The sequence below is a fragment of the Pristiophorus japonicus genome, chromosome 17, assembly GCF_044704955.1.
Source record: "Pristiophorus japonicus isolate sPriJap1 chromosome 17, sPriJap1.hap1, whole genome shotgun sequence".
Lineage (NCBI taxonomy): Eukaryota > Metazoa > Chordata > Chondrichthyes > Pristiophoridae > Pristiophorus > Pristiophorus japonicus.
The window spans coordinates 7,784,505-7,805,112 of NC_091993.1; the positions used below are offsets into that span (position 1 = coordinate 7,784,505).

The 20,608-nt window shown below is 44.9% G+C and overlaps 1 protein-coding gene across 1 annotated transcript in view; it reads left to right on the forward strand.

Annotated features, from left to right (window-relative positions):
• The first annotated feature begins 5,587 nt into the window (after positions 1-5,587).
• Positions 5,588-20,608, forward strand: part of LOC139227522 (protein disulfide-isomerase A3-like) — a 30,771-nt gene continuing 15,750 nt past the window's right edge. The window contains exons 1-2 of the mRNA XM_070858321.1: positions 5,588-5,966; positions 19,888-19,966. Coding sequence (XP_070714422.1) covers positions 5,833-5,966; positions 19,888-19,966 — 213 coding nt within the window. The 5' untranslated portion in view covers positions 5,588-5,832. The remainder of the gene's footprint in view (positions 5,967-19,887; positions 19,967-20,608) is intronic.

The window sequence follows — 20,608 nt, forward strand, 5'->3', positions numbered from 1 at the left end:
CAGCAGCCAAGTTCATGGCACCGTGGGTGGCTCTGCTGCACAGGAGGGCAGGAAAAAGAGTGGGAGAGCTATAGTGGTAGGGGATTCTATTGCAAGGGGGATAGATAGGTATTTCTGCGGTTGCAACCGAGACTCCAGGATGGTATGTTGCCTCCCTGGTGGAAGGGTCAAGGATGTCTTGGAGCGGCATTCTGGAGGGGGAGAGTGAGCAGCCAGTTATTGTGGTGCATATAGGTACCAACAATATAGGTAAAAAGCGGGATGAGGTCCGACAAGCTGAATTTAGGGAGCTAGGAGTTAAATTAAAAGGTAGGACCTCAAAGGTAGTAATCTCAAGATTGCTACCAGTGCCACGTGCTGGTCAGAGTAGAAATAGCAGGATAGCTAAGATGAATACGTGGCTTGAGAAATGGTGCAAGAGGGAGGGATTCAAATTCCTGGGACATTGGAACCGGTTCTGGGGGAGATGGGACCAGTACAAACTGGACGGTCTGTACCTGGGCAGCACCGGAACCAATGTCCTAGGGGGAGTGTTTGCTTGTGCTGTTGGGGAGGGTTCAAACTAATATGGCAGGGGGATGGGAACCTAGGCAGGGAGACAGAGGGAAATAAAATGCGGGCAGAAGCAAAAGATAGAAAGGAGAACAGAGAAACCCAAGACAAAAATCAAAAAGGGCCACATTACAGCAAAATTCTAGAGGGACAAAGAGTGTTAAAAAGACAAGCCAGAAGGCTCTATGCCTCAATACGAAGAATATTCATAATAAGGCAGATGAATTAACTGTGCAGGCAGCTATTAACGATTATGATATAATTGGGATTACGGAGACATGGCTCCAGGGTGACCAAGGCTGGGAACTCAACATCCAGGGTTATTCAACATTCAGGAAGGATACACAGAAAGGAAAAGGAGGTGGGGTAGTGTTGCTGGTTAAAGAGGAAATTAACGCAATAGTAAGAAAGGACATTAGCTTGGATGATGTGGAATCTGTATGGGTGGAGCTGCGGAATACCAAAGTGCAGAAAATGCTAGTGGGAGTTGTGTACAGACCAACAAACAGTACTTGTGAGGTTGGAGATGGCATCAAACAAGAAATTAGGGATGCGTGCAATAAAGGTACAGCAGTTATCATGGGCGACTTTAATCTACATATAGATTGGGCTAACCAAGCTGGTAGCAATGCGTTGGAGGAGGATTTCCTGGAGTGTATTAGGGATGGTTTTCTCAAACAGTATGTCGAGGAACCAACTAGAGAGCTGGCCATCCGAGACTGGGTGTTGTGTAATGAGAAAGGGCTAATTAACAATCTTGTTGTGCAAGGCCCCTTGGGGAAGAGTGACCATAATATGGTAGAATTGTTTATTAAGATGGAGAGTGACACAGTTAATTCAGAAACTAGGGTCCTCAACTTAAGGAACGGTAACTTCGATGGTATGAGATGTGAATTGGCTAGGATAGACTGGCAAATGATACTTAAAGGGTTGACAGTGGATAGGCAATGGCAGACATTTATAGATCACATGGATGAACTTGAACAATTGTACATCCCTGTCTGGAGTAAAAATAAAACGGGGAAGATAGCTCAACCGTGGCTAACAAGGGAAATTAGGGATATGTTAAATCCAAGGAAGAGGCATATAAATTAGCCAGAAAAAGCAGCAAACCTGAGGACTGGGAGAAATTTAAAATTCAGCAGAGGAGGACAAAGGGTCTAATTAGGAAGGGGAAAATAGAGTATACGAGGAAGCTTGCAGGGAACATAAAAACTGACTGCAAAAGCTTCTATAGATATGTGAAGAGAAAAAGATTAGTGAAGACCAACATAGGTCCTTTGCAATCAGAATCAGGTGAATTTATAATGGGGAACAAAGAAATGGCAGACCAATTGAACAAATACTTTGGATCTGTCTTCACTACGGAAGACATAAATAACCTTCTGAAATACTAGGGGTTCGTGGGTCTAGCAAAAATGAGGAACTGAAGGAAATCCTTATTAGTCAGGAGATTGTGTTATGAAAATTGATGGGATTGAAGGCCGATAAATCCCCAGGTCCTGATAGGCTGCATCCCAGAGTACTTAAGGAAGTAGCCCGAGAAATAGTGGATGCATTGGTGATCATTTTCCAACATTCTATTGACTCTGGATCAGTTCCTATGGACTGGAGGGTAGCTAATGTAACACCACTTTTTAAAAAAGGAGAGAAAACAGGGAATTATAGACTGGTTAGCCTGACATCAGTGGTGGGGAAAATGTTGGAATCAATTATTAAAGACGAAAGAGCAGCGCATTTGGAAAGCAGTGACAGGTTCAGTCCAAGTCAGCATGGATTTATGAAAGGGAAATCATGCCTGACATATCTTCTAGAATTTTTTGAGGATGTAACTAGTAGAGTGGACAAAGGCGAACAATTTGGATTAAGGAATTGATTGTAATATCTCCAAGTTTGCGGATGACACTAAACTGGGTGGCGGTGTGAGCTGTGAGGAGGAAGTTAAGAGGCTGCAGGGTGACTTCGACAGGTTAGGTGAGTGGGCAAATGCATGGCAGATGCAGTATAATGTGGATAAATGTGAGGTTATCCATTTTGGGGCAAAAACACAAAGGCAGAATATTATCTGAATGGCGGCAGATTAGGAAAAGGGGAGGGTCAACGAGACCTGGGTGTCATGGTTCATCAGTCACTGAAAGTGGGCACGCAGGTACAGCAGGCGGTAAAGAAGGCAAATAGTATGTTGGCCTTCATAGCTAGGGGATTTGAGTATAGGAGCAGGGAGGTCTTAATGCAGTTGTGCAGGGCCTTGGTGAGGCCTCACCTGGAATATTGTGTTCAGTTTTGGTTTCCTAGTCTGAGGAAGGACGTTCTTGCTGTTGAGGGAGTGCAGCGAAGGTTCACCAGACTGATTCCTGGGATGGTTGGCCTGTCACATGAGGAGAGACTGGATCAACTGGGCCTTTATACACTGGAGTTTGGAAGGATGAGAGGGGATCTCATAGAAACATATAAGATTCTGACAGGACTGGACAGGTTAGATGAGGGAAGAATGTTCCAAATGTTGGGGAACCAGGGGACAAAGTCTTAGGATAAGGGGTAGGCCATTTAGGACTGAGATGAGGAGAAACTTCTTCACTCAGAGAGTTGTTAACCTGTGGAATTCCCTGCCGCAGAGAGTTGTTGATGCCAGTTCATTGGATATATTCAAGAGGTAGTTGGATATGGCCTTAACAGTTGGTGGGATCAAGGGGTATGGAGAGAAAGCGGGAGGGGGGTGCTGAGAGAGTGATCAGCCATGATCTTGTCGAATGGCGGTGCAGGTTCGAAGGGCCGAATGGCCTACTCCTGCACCTATTTTCTATGTTTCCTTGGATTTAACACTATCCTTAATTTCCCTTGTTAGTCACGGTTGAGCCACCTTCCCCGTTTTATTTTCACTCCAGACAGGGATGTACAATTGCTGGAGTTCATCCATGTGATCTTTAAATGTTTGCCATTGCCTATCCACTGTCAACCCTTTAAGTATCATTTGCGAGTCTATTCTAGCCAATTCATGCCTCAAACCATTGAAGTTACCTTTCCTTAAGTTCAGGACCCTAGTTTCTGAATTAACTGTGTCACTCGCCATCCTAATGAAGAATTCTACCATATTATGGTCACTCTTCCCCAAGGGGTCTCGCACAACAAGATTGCTAATTAGTCCTTTCTCATTACACATCACCCAGTCTTGGATGGCCAGCTCCCTGGTTGGTTCCTCGACATATCAGTCGAGAAAATCATCCCTAATACACTCCAGGAAATCCTCCTCCACCACATTGCTACCAGTTTGGTTAGCCCAATCAATATGTAGATTAAAGTCACCCATGATAACTGTTGTACCTTTATTGTATGCATCCCTAATTTCTTGTTATTCTGTCCCCAACCTTACTACTACTGTTTGGTGGTCTGTGCACAACTCCCACTTGCATTTTCTGCCCCTTGGTATTCCGCAGCTCCACCGATACTGATTCCACATCATCCAAGCTAATATCCTTTCGTACTATTGCATTAATTTTCTCCTTAACCAGCAATGCCACCCCGCCTCCTTTTCCTTTCTGTTTATCCTTCCTAAATGTTGAATACCCCTGGATGTTGAGTTCCCAGCCTTGGTCACCCTGGAGTAGTCTAAGAATAAGGGGTAAGCCATTTCGGACCGAGATGAGGAGAAACGTCTTCAGAGAGCAGTTAACTTATGGAATTCTCTTCCGCAGAAAGTTGTTGAGGCCAGTTCGTTAGATATATTCAAAAGGGAGTTAGATATGGCCCTTACGGCCAAAGGGATCAAGGGGTATGGAGAGAAAGTAGGAAAGGGGTACTGAAGTTGACTGATTAGCCATGATCTTAATGAATGGCGGTGCAGGCTTGAAGGGCCGAACGGCCTGCTCCTGCTCCTGCACCTCATTTTTATGTTTCTATGTTTCTAACATCCCGATCCTCTGAGCCAGTATCGTTTCTCACTGATGCACTGATCTCATCCTTTATTAACAGTGCTACCCCAGTTATACAGGTTATGCATTTTTTTTTCTTTTTAAAACGAGCTCACCTTTAATCTTTCCTATGATTCAAATATTTGCATCTTTGAGCTTGATGACTCAACATAACGACAAGGAAATACAATCAATTCTGATTCTTAACTCTTGTTTTTCTCTCCACAGATTCTGCCTGAACTGCTGAGTGCTTTCCCGTATTTTCTCCATGGTATTTTGCTTTTACAATAAAGAAAATGTTTATTTTCTTAGATTTCGTTAATTTTGTGTTAATTAAAAAGACCATGGTTGAGGAATGGAACTTCAGTTTTGTGTTTACTTCTCCATTTTTGAATATGCCATCCATTTTAAAATCTCCAATTTTTTGAGTGTCATTTGCAAGAAATAATGAGAGTATTAACATAATAATCCAGACTTGTAACACAGCAGGATTCAACATATAATTTTTTTTATTAGTTCCTGGGTTGTGGGCGTCGCTGACACGGCCAGCATTTATTGCCCATCCCTAATTGCCCTCGACAAGGTGGCGGTGAGCTGCCTTCTTGAACCGCTGCAGTCCTGTGGTGAAGGTGCTCTCACAGTGCTGTTCGGGAGAGAGTTCCAGGATTTTGACCCGGCGGCAATGAAGGAACGGCGATATATTTCCAAGTCAGAATGCTGCGCAACTTGGAAGGGAGATATGTGTAAATAAAATCAGTTTTGATCAGATCAATTTCAAAGGAATTATATCAAACTGAAGAGCTCCCAACGCGTACATTCTTTTTCGAAACCAAATGGCTGCATAAAACTCGATTTTTTTTGTGTTGTTGCTGCTGCTGCTGCTACTCTATTCCTGAAAACTGTTTCTGTGAGCACTTTTACTTCAGTTTCACTGATGCAGTGTGAGTCTTGGGGTCAGTTTGCAGCATTGCCTGAGCTGGCATGACAGAGCAGCTTCCTTCCTCCCTCCCTCCGGCCGCCAGTGCGCAGAATCCTGGCCTGCGCCCCGATTGGCGCAGGCAAGCCACTGCGTGGCCGCGATGGTTGGCGGCCTGTGATTGGTGCGCTGCCAGCCATCTGATCGGGGCTGCGGCCAATGGCGGGGCGCCACACTCTGGCTCGTCGGGTCGCTGGCTCGGGGCTGGCTCTTTCACTTTGCCATCGCGCAAGCGACACAGACAGACAGAGAGAGTGAGAGTGACAGAGACAGAGACAGAGAGAGAGAGAGAGAGAGAGAGAGAGACGGAGTGTGAGGGGGGCAGAACTGTGAGAGAGAGAGAGAGAGAGACACAGAGAGACAGAGAGAACACACCGAACACAGGCCGCAGCCGCCATGATCCGCCTCCTGCTACTTGCCTGCACCGCCGGCGCGGCCATGGCCAGCGACGTCCTGGATCTGACGGACGATGACTTCGAGGACCAGGTCGGGGAGCACGGGCTGATGCTGGTGGAGTTCTTCGCCCCCTGGTGAGTTCCCTCCGCCGCGCCGCGACACCAGAGGTGGCGGGGCCGCGAGAGCCGGTTACTTCTCCCCTGTTTCCCGCCCGCCAGCCAACCGTGCTTTCCGTCCGCCGCGTCCGTCACCGAACGGTTTCCGACCCCCCCCCCCCCCCCCCCCGGGGGGGTCATTGACCGGCCCGAGAGAGAGAGAGTGTGTGCTGGGTAGGGGGAATAAATGTTGTTATTTAACCCCCCGAACGGGCCTTGGCTTCTGTGGGGAGTTGGGTGTATTCGGCCCCCATCGCGCTTGTGGTGGGTGGGGGCTGGGGTGGCGGAACGGGTGTTAATTATTCGCCGCCATTCAATCGGCCCACAGCGCTCGGCGGGCGCTGCATTCTGGGACTTGTAGTTTCTGCTCCCTCCCCCCCACTCACTCCCCCTTGGCCGCGCGGGCTGCGCGTTGACTACATTCCCCATGGTGCTTGGCGGCGGCGGACGGCTCCGGCCCGCTACTGCTGCTGCTGCTGCTGCCGCTGCAGTCGACAGCGGAAATCGGGCGCGCGCGCGCCCCGTGGCTCGCGCTGATTGGCTTCAGCCGGCGTGGCTGGCCCACGTTCATTGGCTTGTTGTTGCTCCTCCCTCCTCCCCCCCCCCCCCCTTAGTAACGATGACGACGCCCGCTGTCCTTGCCAGTGGTGGTGGGAGGAGTCAGCGGCCCCCAGCAACTGCTGGAACCTGACCTGGGGAAACATTAACTCTGCTTCCTCGCCACAGGTGCTGCCTGACCAGCTGAGATTATCAGCATTTCCTCTCTTTTTTTATTATTATTCCTGGCTATGCATTTCTGGCAAGATGTAAAAGGGACACCAACAATAAACACCCAGATCACAAACAAAGGGAACTTATCAAATTAAGTAAGATTCATATCATCTGTAGCAACTGGACACTCCAGTCACAGTGAACTGCAGTAATTCTAGAATGCGTTACTAACGGGTAACCAGGACAAATGCTGTAACTCCAGTTGGGTTGCTGATGGGTAACCAGGACATCTACTTGGTTGCGAGCAACAGAAAGCAGATTTTTCATTTGTGCAGCACTTATCGTAGAATGGTTACAGTAACGGAAGAAGGCCATATCGCCCGTTGAGCCTGCACCAACTCTCAGCTGGTCCCACTCCCCTGCCCTTTTCCCGTAGCCATGCAATTTTTTTTCCTTTCAGAGACTTAACCAATTCCCTTCTGAAAGTAGAAATTGAGTCTGCCTCCACCGCCCTTTCAGGCAGTGCATTCCAGATCTTAACCACTTTCTGCATAAAGTTTTTTTTTCTTGCGTCACCTTTTGGTTCTTTTCCCAATCAACTGTGTTCTCTGGTTCTTGACTCTTCTGCCAATGGGAACAGCTTCTCTATTCTGTCCAGATCCCTCATGATTTTGACCCCCTGTCAAATCTTCTTTGCTCCGAGGAGAACAACCCCAGCTTCTCCAGTCTTTCAACGTTTTCCTGAAATCATTCTCGTAAATCTTTTCGAGGCCTTCACATTCTCCTGAAAGTGTTGGCCCAGACTTGGGCACAACTGGACACTTCCTACATCCCAAAGAGTTTCACATCTGCTGAATCTCATTTTCAATCTTTCCGATGATGTTGGCACATGTGACGTGTTGGTGGCTGAGGGAGGCATGTTGACCAGGCGAACTCTGTCCTGTTCAAATAGTGTTACGAAATCTCTTGAAACAGGCAGATGTAACTTTGGGTTATCATCTCTAAAGCAGCCACTGCAAATGCATTACTTTTCCCTGGCTTACTAGCAATGATGCTATTGTGCTATCTGTTTGTAGGTTGTGTGTGGGAGGACTGTGAGTCCAACTTCCACTGATGCATCATTTTAACTTCTTCCCCAAACACTCTTTCTTTTCAATTATCCTAGAAATGTACTTAATTTCCCATGTAGGACACACCAAGAAATTTTACAGACCTTTTCAGGTAACCAAAGTGGGATGAAGGCCATCATGATGCAAGTTGTGTAGGAATAGCTAGACAAGAAATACTACGGTCCATTTAGCTCACTTTCTACCATCTTGGTAGTTGTACGATAAGTGATAATGGAGTTATCATGGCAATCTCTATTAATTAGTCAACAATGGACTTGGATATGAGGTGAAGAAACCCTCAATGGCGGGAAGCTTTGGGAATCATAGGTCCAAAGTAGCCTGTTCCTTTTAAACGAGGAACAATTACCATAATGTCACGTTTCAAATTACTCGTACAATATATAAAATATTTTCTGATTATTTGCATTTGAATGAATCAGTACGATCTGCTTCCACCGTCTCGCTTGGAAGCCTCTTCCATTACCACTCACTGAAATTGTTTCTGCAGATTTGTTTCGAATTTCTCTTCATCCCCACACTTGCCTTCCAATTGCAGGCTGTATTCTGTAGTTTGACTATTATGGACAAGGTGACATAGCTTGTCATGGTCTACATTATCTAATCCCTTTACAATCCTAAAAACAGCAATCGTGTTGCCTCTCAACTATCTGTTTTTCCAATGTGAACATGCCCAATGTACATGATTGCTGCTTTTGATCCAATCCTTCCATCCCTAAGGTGGTGATTGTTACTACAGTTTTTCTCTGGCTGTCCTTTAAGGAAAAGAATCATCTGAAATATGGCAGTCTGACAATACTGAAGTGCAAGTCTAATTATGTGCTAAAGTCCTGGAGTGGGGTTTAAACACACAACCTTCTGACTTGGGCGAGAGTCGGGCTAAGCTAATGCTGTCCAAATAGAATCTTAACAGTCAATCTGCTGAATACTAATTTGTGAAAGTGCAGTCCCTTTCTTGCATATTCAGAGTCTTGAAGTGAAGCTGCTACATATAACTAAAATACATTTGATTATTGGATTGTACTTATTTTTACAATGTAGAGATGGCAAAGTGATGCATATGGTGATGATGTGCAATAGACTTTTAAATTGATTTAAAGTCTTGCGTCAGGAGTAGATGTTTTTTTAATTCATTTCAGGATGTGGGCGTTGCTGGCAAAGCGAGCATTTATTGCCCATCCCTAATTGCCCTTGAGAAACTGGTGGTGAGCTGCCTTCTTGAACTGCTGCAGTTCTTGCGGTGAAGGTACTCCCACAGTGCTGTTGGGGAGGGATTTCCAGGGATTTTGACCCAGTGATGATGAAGGAACGGATATATTTCTAAGTTAGGATGGTGTGACTTGGAGGGGAACTTGCAGGTGATGGTGCTCCCATGTACCTGCTGCCCTTGTCCTTCTAGGTGGTAGAGATCGCGTGTTTGGGAGTTGCTGCCAAAGAAGCTTTGGTGCGTTGCTGCAGTACACTATATAGATGATACACACTGCAGCCATGGTGTGCCGGTGGTGGAGGGAGTGAATGTTTAAGGTGGTGGATGGGGTGCCAATCAAACGGGCTGATTTGTCCTGGATGGTGTTGAGCTGCTTGTGTTGTTGGAGCTGCTTGTGTTGTTGGAGCTGCACTAATTCAGGCAAGTGGAGAGTATTTCATTAAGCTCCTGACTTGTACCTTTTGTAGGTGGTGGAAAGACTTTGGGGAGTCAGGAGGTGAGACACACTCCGCAGAATTCCGAGCCTCTGACCTGCTCTTGTTGCCACAGTATTTATGTGGCTGGTCCAGTTAAGTTTCTGGTCAATGGTGATCCCCAGGATGTTGATGGTGGGGTAATGCCATTGAATATCAAGGGAAGGTGGTTAGAGACTTGCTTGTTGGAGATGGTCATTGCCTGGCACGTGTGTGACGCAAATGTTACTTGCCACTTAGCCCCAGCCTGAATGTCGCCAGGTTCTGCTGCATGCGGGCATGGACTGCTTCATTTTCTGATTAGTTGTAGTGCTCAGTTCCATTCACAATCATCAGCGAACATCCCCATTTCTGACCTTTATTATGGCGAGAAGGTCATTGATGAAGTAGCTGAAGATGGTTGGCCCTAGGACACTGCCTTGAGGAACTCTCGCAGTGATGTCCTGGGGCTGGGATGATTGACCTCCAACAACCACGACCATCTTCCTTTGTGTTAGGTATGACTCCAGCCAATGGAGAGTTTTCCCTCTGATTCCCGTCGACTTCAATTTTACTAGGGCTCCTTGATGCCGCACTCGGTCAAATGCTGCCTTGATGTCAAGGACCGTCATTCTCACCTCACTTCTGGAATTCAACTCTTTTGGCCATGTTGGACCAAAGCTGTAATAAGGTGTGGAGCCGCGTGGCCCTGGCAGAACCCAAACTGAGCATCGGTAAGCAGGTTATTGGTGAGTCAGTGTCACTTGATAGCACTGTCGACAAGCCTTTCCATCAGTTTGCTGATTTTTCAGAGTAGACAGGTGGGGTTGTAATTGGCTGGATTGGATTTGTCCTGCTTTTTGTGGACAGGACATACCTGGGCAATTTTCCACATTGTCGAGTAGATGCCAGTGTTGTAGCTATACTGGAACCGCTTGGCTAGTTCTGGAGCATGTCTTCAGCACGACAGCTGGGATGTTGTCCAGTGTGCTCAGCTGTTTCTTGATATCACGTGGAGTGAATTGAATTGGCTGAAGACTGGCTTCTGTGATGGTGGGGACCTCGGGAGGAGGCCGATATGGATCATCCACTCGGCACTTCTGGCTGAAGATGATTGCAAATACTTGTCCTTTGCAGTTGCGTGCTGGCCTTCGCCATCATTAAGGATGGGGATATTCATGGAGCCTCCTCCCATTAGTTGTTTAATTGTCCACGACCATTCCGGGCTGAATGTGACAGGACTGCAGAGCTTTGATCTGATCTGTTGATTGTGGGATCGCTTAGCTCTGTTTATAGCATGTTGCTTAGCATGCAGTCTTGTGTAGCACCTTCCCCAGATTGGTACCTCATTTTTAGATACTTGGTGCTGCTCCTGGCATGCTCTTCTGCACTCCTCATTGAACCAGGGTTAGTCTCCTGGCTTAATGGTAAAGGTAGAGTGAGGAATATGATGGGCCATGAGGTTACAGATTGTTGGTGAATACAATTCTGGTGCTGCTGATGGCCCACAGCGCCTCGTGGATGCCTGGTTTTGAGTTGCTATATCAATCTGAATCTATTCCATTTAGCATGGTGGTAGTGGCATGATGGAGGGTGTCTTCAGTGTGAAGACAGGACTTCATCTCCACAATGACTGGTGATCTCTGCTACCAATGCTGTCATGGACAGATGCATCTGGGACAGGTAGATTGGTGAGGATGCAATCAGGTAGGCTTTCCCTTCGTGTTGACTCTCGCCACCTGCTGCAGGTCCAGTCTATTAGCTATGTCCTTCAGGGCTCGGTCAGTAGTGGTGCTACCGAGCCACTCTTGGTGACGGACATTGACGTCCTCCACCCAGAGTAAATTCTGTGCCCTTGCTATCCTTGGGGCTTCTTCCAAGTGGTGTTCAACATGGAGGAGTACTGATTCATCAGCTGAGGGAGGGCAGTAGGTAGTAATCAGATGGAGGTTTCCTTACCCATGCTTCACCTGAAGACATTAGACTTCATGGGGCCCGGAGTCAATGTTGAGGACTCCCAGGAGCACTCCCGCCCGACTGTATACCACTGCCGCCACCTCAGGTGGGTCTGTTCTGCCGGTGGGACAGGACATTCCCAAGGATGGTGTTGGGGGAGTCTGGGATATTGGTGGAAAGGTATGATTCTGTGAGTATGACTGCCAGGTTGTTGCTTGACTAGTCTGAGGGACAACTCTCCAAATTTTAGCACACGTCCCCAGATGTTAGTGAGGAGGACTTTGACGGGCCGACTGGGCTGGGTGTGCCGTTGCGTGTCCGAAGCCAAGGTCGATGGCGGGTGGTCCGTCTGCTTTTATTCTTGTTACAACTGCGAGGCTGGTTAGGTCATTTCAGAGAGCAGTTGAGTCAACCACATTGCTGTGGGTCAGATATCTTTAATCTGAAATTAAATGTAAATGAAGAGCAAACATTAAGATGCCCTATAACTGGTTAATTTAGCTTGCTTTGGCATATTTTACATTTGCAAACTTTTAACAGGCAGTTGTATTCGTATATCACTACTAAAATTCAAAATATATAAAGATTAAATTAATATACTAAAGTTTTCTTGTCAATATCTTGTTTATTGGTTTCCAGCCGTTAAGTGTAATAAGTTTAGATGTTTGAAATAAATGAAGTGCATTAAGGAGGTGCTTCTTTTCCCTGAACTTTTAAATGTGGATTTTATACAACGGTAAATGCTGACTCTTGTGAAATTTGCAGTAATGTAAAAATGTTGCACATTATCAGCCTATCTATTTCAAGAGCTTGTGCTACTATCTTGTATTCTCCGGTTGTGCATTCGGTTCAATTCCTTTCCGTCGGTATAAAATGAAACTAGGCGAGTCAGTGGGTTTAAGAACACGTAGGATATAGTAGTGTTGTGGTTATGGCACTGCAGTAGCAATCCAGAGGTAATGAATTCAAATCCTACCATGAAAATGAATTCAATAATCTGGGAATTTGTGGGCAGATAAAATGACCAAGAAAACCGAATTGTCTTAAAAACCCTTCTAGATTACTAACATTCTGCAGAGAATCCCCTACCTGTCTGGCGTACACATGGTTGATATCTTCTGACGCTTAAATTGTAGAAAAAAGCTCTTTGTCAAATTATTTAAGAATTCTAGTTCCTCAGGGTGTTAACAGGAAGCAGAACAGATTAAGATTAGTGGCAACTCGCTTCCCCCTCCTTCTGGTGAAACCATCCTGATGATTGATTAATCAGACCTGAATTGTGCTTCAGATTGTGACCATATAAGGAAAGCATAATTTCTTTAATTTTCTGAGTGCATCATGGGAGTTTTAGTTTTTGCCCTGCTCCTACACAACTGTAATAATTGGGTAGAAAACTTATAAACAAGTGTGAGGCACAGTTGCACTCCAAACAATTTACAGCGCAGAAGCTGGTCATTCGCCCAAACAAATTTTTTTTTAAAAACACACAATACTAAAAAGATCTCTGGACCATCTTACACCAAGAGCTACAAATCCAGTGTGAAGGGTAGGCAAACAATGTAGAATCAATGGGCCCAAGTTTCCACAAGAAAAAAAACGGGTGCCCCTCCGAGCTGGGCGCCCGTTTTTCGCGCCTAAAACGGCGCCTAAAAAAATACTCGGTATTCTCCACCGACTTACAGGTCCTGTGGCACTCGACGCAGCCAGCACGAGCTGTGGGGGGGGTGCGGAGCCAGGTCCCGGCGCTGAAAACAGTGCCGGGACCTCTGCACATGCGCACTACAGTCGGCACGCAAGTGCAGTAGCTCCAGGTGCCGAACTGTGTGGGAGGGGCCCGAAGCACGCAACCCCTAGCCCTGGCCCAATGGCCTCACTGGGGCTGCGTGAATGAGGCTCCTCCCACGGCCAGCTCCTGCTCCCCCCCCGACCAGACCCGACACTCGCTGCTCCCCCCCCGCCGACCAGACCCGACACTCGCTGCTCCCCCCCCCCGCCGACCAGACCCGACACTCGCTGCTCCCCCCCCGCCGACCAGACCCGACCTGACACCCACCCCCCCCCCGCCGACCAGACCCGACACTCGCTGCTCTCCCCCCACCGACCAGACCCGACCTGACACCCGCCCCCCCCCCCGCCGACCAGACCCGACCCGACCCCCGCTCCTGTTCCCCGACCCCCCCCTGTTCCCCGACCCCCCCCCTCCTCTCTTCCCCCCCCCCTCCTCTCTTCCCCCCCCCTCCTCTCTTTCCTTCCCCCCCCCTCCCTTCCCCCCCCCCTCCCTTCCCCCCCCCCCCTCTTTCCCCCACCCTCTCTTTCCCCCACCCCTCTCTCCCCTCTTCCCTCCCCTCTCTCCTCTCCCTCCCTCTCTCGCTCAGCGGCACAAACAGCTGCAGAATTCTCCCTGGCTGAAGCACTTTCACACAGGTAGGAAGATGGTTTATTTAATCTTTTCTTGGCTTATAAATGTTTATTCAGGTTGGATTTATTTGTATAATATTTGTAGAAGTATAAATAAGGATTTATTGTCGAATTTAATGAGTTCCCTCCCCCCCACCTCGTTCTGGACGCCTAATTTGTAACCTGCGCCTGATTTTTTAATGTGTAGAACAGGTTTTTTCAGTTCTACAAAAATCTTCACTGGCGCCATTCTACTTTAGTTTGGAGTACATTTTCACTGTGGAAACTTTCAAATCGGGCGTCAGTGGCCGGACACGCCCCCTTTTGAAGAAAAAATTCTGTTCTAAACTAGAACTGTTCTACCTAACTAGAACTGTTCTACCTGACCTAGAACTGCAGAAAAAAAAATGTGGAGAATTGCGATTTCTAAAATAGTCCGTTCTCCACCAGTTGCTCCTAAAAAATCAGGCGCGAATCATGTGGAAACTTGGGCCCATAGAATGGTTGCAGCATCGAAGGAGGCCATTTGACCTGGCGAGCCTGTGCCGGCTCTGAGCAAGAGCGCTTCAACTAGTCTCAACCCCTGCCCTTTCCCTATAGCCCTGCAATTTTTTTTCCTTCAGGCACTTGTCCAATTCCCTTTTTTTTGAAAGCCACATTTTAATCCACCACCCTTTCAGGCAGTGCTTTCCAGATCCTAACCACTCGCTGCGTTAATATATATATTTTAAGTTCCTCATGTCGCCTTTGGTTCTTCTACCAATCACCTTAAATCTATGTCCTCTGGTTCTTGACCCTTCTGCCAATGGGAACAGTTTACCTACTCTCTCTAGAACCTTCATAATTTTGAACACCTCTATTAAATCTCCTCTTGACCGTAATACAAAAGTAAAATACTGCAGATGCTGGAACCTGAAATAAAAACACAAAATACTGGAAATCTCAGTGGGTCAGGCAGCATCTGTGGAGAGAAACAGAGTTAATGTTTCAGATCAATGACCCTTCGTCAGAACTGGCGAATGTTCGAAAAAGCACTGAAAGGAGGACCTTCTGTGCTCCCAAGGGAAACAACTCTAGCTTCTCCAGTCTATCCACATAACTGAAATCCTTCATCCCTGGAACCATTCTTGTAAATCTTTTCTGCACCCACTTTTAAGACTTTCATATCCTCCCTAAAGTGTGGTGCCCAGAATTGGACACAGTATTCCAGTTGAGGCCGAACCAGTGTTTTATTAAGGTTCATCATAACTTCCTTGCTTTTGTAGGGGAACATCTTGGCAATAGTGACCACAATACAATATGCTTTAAAATGATAGCTGAGAAGGACATAAGTATGATGAAAACCAGGGTAATAGATTGGAGAAATGCTGATTTTGAGGGGCTGAGACTAGAACTTGGGAAAATGAAATGGACAATAATGGGAAAAACTGAGCTAGAACAGCAGTGGGAAATATTTAAAATGGTGTTCAACAGAGTGCAGGAACAATATATTCCACTAAAAGGAAAGAACAAACTAAACACGAATGAGACTTCATGGATGAATAAAGCCATAAGGGAACAAGTGAGGGTAAGGCAAGAGGCATACATTAAGTACATAGACAGCAGGGAGTGCATGATCAGGGAGGAGAGAAATCAAATAAAAATAATTAGGACGGCAAAAAGGAACCATGGAATTAAATTATCAAGCAACATAAATCAAAATAATATATTTTACAAACACATCAATAAAAAAGAAAGATTGGGATGGGAATAGAGCCATTAAGGAATAGACCGGATAATACCACAGGTAACGATAGAGAGAAGGCAGAAATATTAAAATAATTTTGCTTCAGTATTTGCCAGGGAGATAGAACAGGTGGACATGACATTGGATGATATGAGTAATGAGATAAGTACCTTTAAAATAAAAAAGGATATAATTAAATAAACTCGGGAGGATAAAACACCTGGTCTGGATGGATTGCATCCAAGCATTTTAAAGAATCTAGAGAAGAGATAGCAGAGGCATTACTACACATATTTAATAATTCATTAGAAAAAGATGTTGTGCCAGAGGACTGGTGGATAGCTAACTTAATGCCCATATTCAAGGGAGTTAGACCATGTCCAGAGAATTATAGACCAGTCAGCTTAACATCAGAGGTAGGAAACATAATGGCATCCCCACTGAAGGAAAAAATAGAACAGCTAGAAACCAAAAGTAGTATCATGAATAGACAGCATGGATTTCAAAATGAAGTCTTGTTTGACTAACCTCAGAATTTTTTGAAGAGGTAACAGAAAGTAGACAATGGTAATGCAGTAGATGTAATTTATCTAAATTTTCTAAAAGCCTTTGATGTGGTACCCCATAATATTCTGATGAACAAGGTCAGATAATGCAGAGTCAGAGGACAAGTAGCAGAATGGAAAGCTAGCTGGATTCAAGACAGAAAGCAGACAGAAGGTAGCTATTCACACTGGCAGAAGGCGGGTAGTGGTGTTCCAGAAGGATCAGTGCTGGGACCACTGTTGTTCAATTTATGTTAACGATTTAGACTTTGAAATCAAAAACACAATTTCTAAATTTGCAGATGACATCAAATTGGGGAAGGGGATGGCGGGGTAGTCAATATGAGGCAACCGGGGGTGGTGGTGGGGGGGGGTTGCGGATTTGCAGTCGGAGACTTCCTTCGTACGAACAACACGAAAAAAATCTACTGAAGAACTTGGTGGTCCCGAAGGAACGTGTAATTCCGGTCGGAGGCCTAGATTTGCTGCGCTGTGCATGGGAAGATGTCTTCCCCGTACGTACGTTCATGCTGGAGTCATCTGGACCTGGACCACCAGTCATTATTGATAAAAATGGGAGCTCCAAGTTCCCATTACTATCAATGAGAAAAACACACAAACACAACATCATAAATAAATCAAACACCTCACAGATTTAAAATTAAATGTTTTAGAAAAAATATATATTTTATGGAATTTTTTTGTATTTTAATAGGGTTAAAATAAAATTTCCTTAATGGATAGGGCTTTTAATATAAAAATTAGGATTTACATTTAATTTTTGTTTTAAAAGTGTTACGCTGGTAAAAGTAGGTTATGCACCTGCTTTTATCGGGTGTAAAAGTTTGAAGGACATTTGCTGGGCGTGAGTTGGACAAATAGCCCAATCTCTCCCGTGCAGATGTCCTTCTCCCGTGGATGCGGAGGATCTGTCTGCAGAAATCTTGACAGATCGGAAAAGCTCTTTTTTTTGGTGCATGCGTTTTACGCCCTGAAAACGGACTTTTGCGAGGCCTCGCTGGGTCTGTGCACACTTCATATGGACCCAGTGAGGCTAAAATTTTCGACCCATTGGTAGGAAGAATATAGAGGTCACTTCAGTCTCGATGGGGTAAAGGAACAAAGGGATCTCGGAGTACAAACACACGAATCACTAAAAGTTGTGACACAGGTTAGCAAGGCCATTTAAAACAAAAAGCAAACCAATCATTAGGGTTTATTTCTAGAGCTGTAGAATTGAAAAATATGGAAGCTATGCTTAACCTGTATGTAACCTTGATTAGCCCACATTTCGAGTACTTCGTACAATTCTGGCCATATTATAAAAAGGATATAGAGGCACTGGAGGGTGCAGAGATTTACAAGGATTATACCAGAAATGCGAGGGTGTACATATATCGGGAATGGATGAACAGGCTTGGGTCTCTTTTCTCTTGGGGGAAGAGGGGGGGGGTGGAGGGGAGGGGAGGGGAGGGGGGGAAGGAAGGAAGGAAGGAAGGAAGGAAGGAAGGAAGGAAGGAAGAAAGGAAGAGAGGGGGGGGGGAAGAGAGGAGAGGGACTTGAGTGGTGACCCAATAGAGGTCTTTTAAAATTATGAAGGATTTTGATAGTGCATATAGAGAATGTTTCCATTTCTCTCTATTACCTCATCAGAAAACTCAATTAAGTTAGTTAAACACAATTTGTCGACAACAAATCTGTGCTGGCTTTCCTTAATTAATCCACACTTGTCCAAGTGACTTAATTTTGTTCCGGATTATCATTTTTAAGAGCTTCCTCATTACTGAGGTTAAACTAACTGGTCTCTAGTTGCTAGATTTATCCTTGTACTCTTTTTTTTTTGAACAAGGGTGTAACATTTGCTATTCTCCAGTCCTCTGGCACCACCCCTATATCTTAAGAGGATTGGAAGCATATGGCCAGTACCTCTGCAATTTCTACCCTTGCCTCCCTCAGCATCCTGGTTACTTAATCTGCTTAAAGTACAGCCGGCCTGTCTAGTACCTCTTTTTATCCATTTTAATCCCATCCAGTATCTCAACTATCTGTTCTTTCACAGTGACTTTGGCAGCATCTTCCTTGGTAAAGACAGGTGCAAAGTACTCATTTAGTACCTCGACTATGCCCTCTGCTTCCATGTGTAGATCTTTTTGGTCCCTAATAGGCCCTACCCTTCATTACTAGCCGTTTATTATTTATATGCCTATAGCAGACTTTTGGATTCCCTTTCATGTTACCTGCCAGTCTCTCCTACTCTCTCTTTGTCCCTCTTATTTCCTTTTTCACTTCCCCTCTGAACTTTCTATATTCAGCCTGTTTTTTTTTTACTTGTATTCTCAACCTGACATCTGCTTCATCTTGCCTGAACTGTCTCCTCTTTAAAGTCAGCTCATTGTTAGAGTACTGTTTTGCCTGCCAATCTTTGATTCAATTTTACCTGGGCCAGATCTGTTCTCAACCACTGAAATTGCTTTTCTCCAATTAAGTATTTTTACTCTGGATTGCTCCTTGTCCTTTTCTTTAGCTAATCTAAACCTTATGATACTATGATCACTATTCCCCTACTTGCTCCATTTGACCCATCTCATTCCCCAGAACCAGATCCAGGAATGCCTCCTTCCTCGTTGGGCTGGACATGTATTGATCATGGTGGCCTATAGAATACACCTAGGAGTGTATGGCATCTCTATTGCTTCTTAACTCTATAACCAAATAGATTTTGTCCTTGACCCCTCCAGGGCATCCTCTCTCCAGCACTAATATTCTCAATCAATACTGCTGCCCTACCTCCTTTCTTTCCCTATCTTTCCTGAACACCTTGTATCCCGGAATATTTATTACCCAACCATTATTGCCACAACATCATATTCCCATGTGGCTATTTGTGCCTGCAGCTCATCAACCTTATTTACCACATACACATGCACTGTAAACTTTTCTTTGACCTTGTATTCTCTCAGTCTTACCCCACCTAATACCATACTATTTCTTACTCTACTGTTGTCTCTCCCAATCCTTTGTGCACCTTGTTTCTCCTTTCTAAAGCTACATCCTGGTAGCCATCCCCCTGCCAAATTAGTTGTAATTTTTTTTAAAGATTGAAATAAGAGTTGTGTATCTTGAGCAAGTTTTGTGAAGTGATATGTATAGCATCACTGGTTTGTATATTTCTATATCAGCAAGGTTAGTACTATTCTTTGTTATGTTGCATATTGCAATTCGGTTGCTATAATATTGTGGTGGCAAAATGCTGAAAATGTTATGGTGTAGGAAGACGGCAGTAAATGTCAGAAACTGCATTCTATAAGAATCACAGACTGTTAATGCACAGAAATGGGGTGGTCAGTCTATCAAGCCTAGGCTGGTGTACTCTTTAATATTGCTCTTCAGGCAGCTGCCTAATTTCCTTTTTTTTTTAATCGTGGCTGTTTGTGGTATTGAATTTCACATTCTAACCATCCCCTGTGTAAAGGATGTTTTTTTTTCTTCTAACGCCCCTTTTAATTCGCTTTGTGGTCTCGTTACTGTTTTACTGACCCGTGGAAACGATCCATCACTGTATACTTTTATCATAACTCTTCATAATTGAGAAGACCTGTATCAGATTACTCCTTAGCCTCTTCAGTTTTGATGAAAAAAGCTCCAACTTCTCAACTTTCTTCATCACTCATCCCTTGTCCCTGATAACCATCCGGATCCTAGCCTAGCTGGGAGCAATGGCTGCGAAATCAGATAGTTATATTGTGTGTTATAATCATTGTTATCTTCACTTTCTGCAGGTGTGGCCACTGCAAACGGTTGGCCCCAGAGTATGAAATTGCTGCCACTAAGTTGAAAGGAAAAGTTCCTCTAGCTAAGGTGAGTTAGTGTAAGGATATCTGCACAAGCTATCTGATGCCAGCTGTGTGAAGCTTTGTGTGTTGTTAGTTCTAAATCAATATATAACACAACTTTGCTCCTTTCCAAAAATGTAAATGTAATTTGTGGTAAAGTGGTAGTGATACATCAAAAGTCATAACACACACACTATTAACACAGCAAATGTTGACAACTATTTCCCTTAAATAGATTTTTCTGGTTTTGTAACCAGAAAGATGCATGTCAACTTTTTTTTAAAAAACCGCATTGCATGGCATTTTGGCTGAATTCGGCCATGCATTTTTGAAACGAGTTAAATTGTTAGGGGTTGGTTGTGCAATGTTAATATGGTGAGATTTCAAAGGGTGGAATTATCTAGTATTGGGATACAACTATAGTTGAAAATAATGAATGAAGATGCAGGTTGGGTGTACTATCTGGCATAGCCAACAAAAAAACTCATTTCAAGCCACAAAATGGCAACTCACAACTGTGAATCTGCGAGAGGGCCAAAATGGTTTGGCAAGGAAATTATTTGGCAAAGACACAGACTGCATTTTTGGCACCAGGTTGGGGAAGCATAAGGATCTCAAGATCTGGAAGAGATGGGGAAGTGCCTTTGTGAACTGGATTACTTTAGGG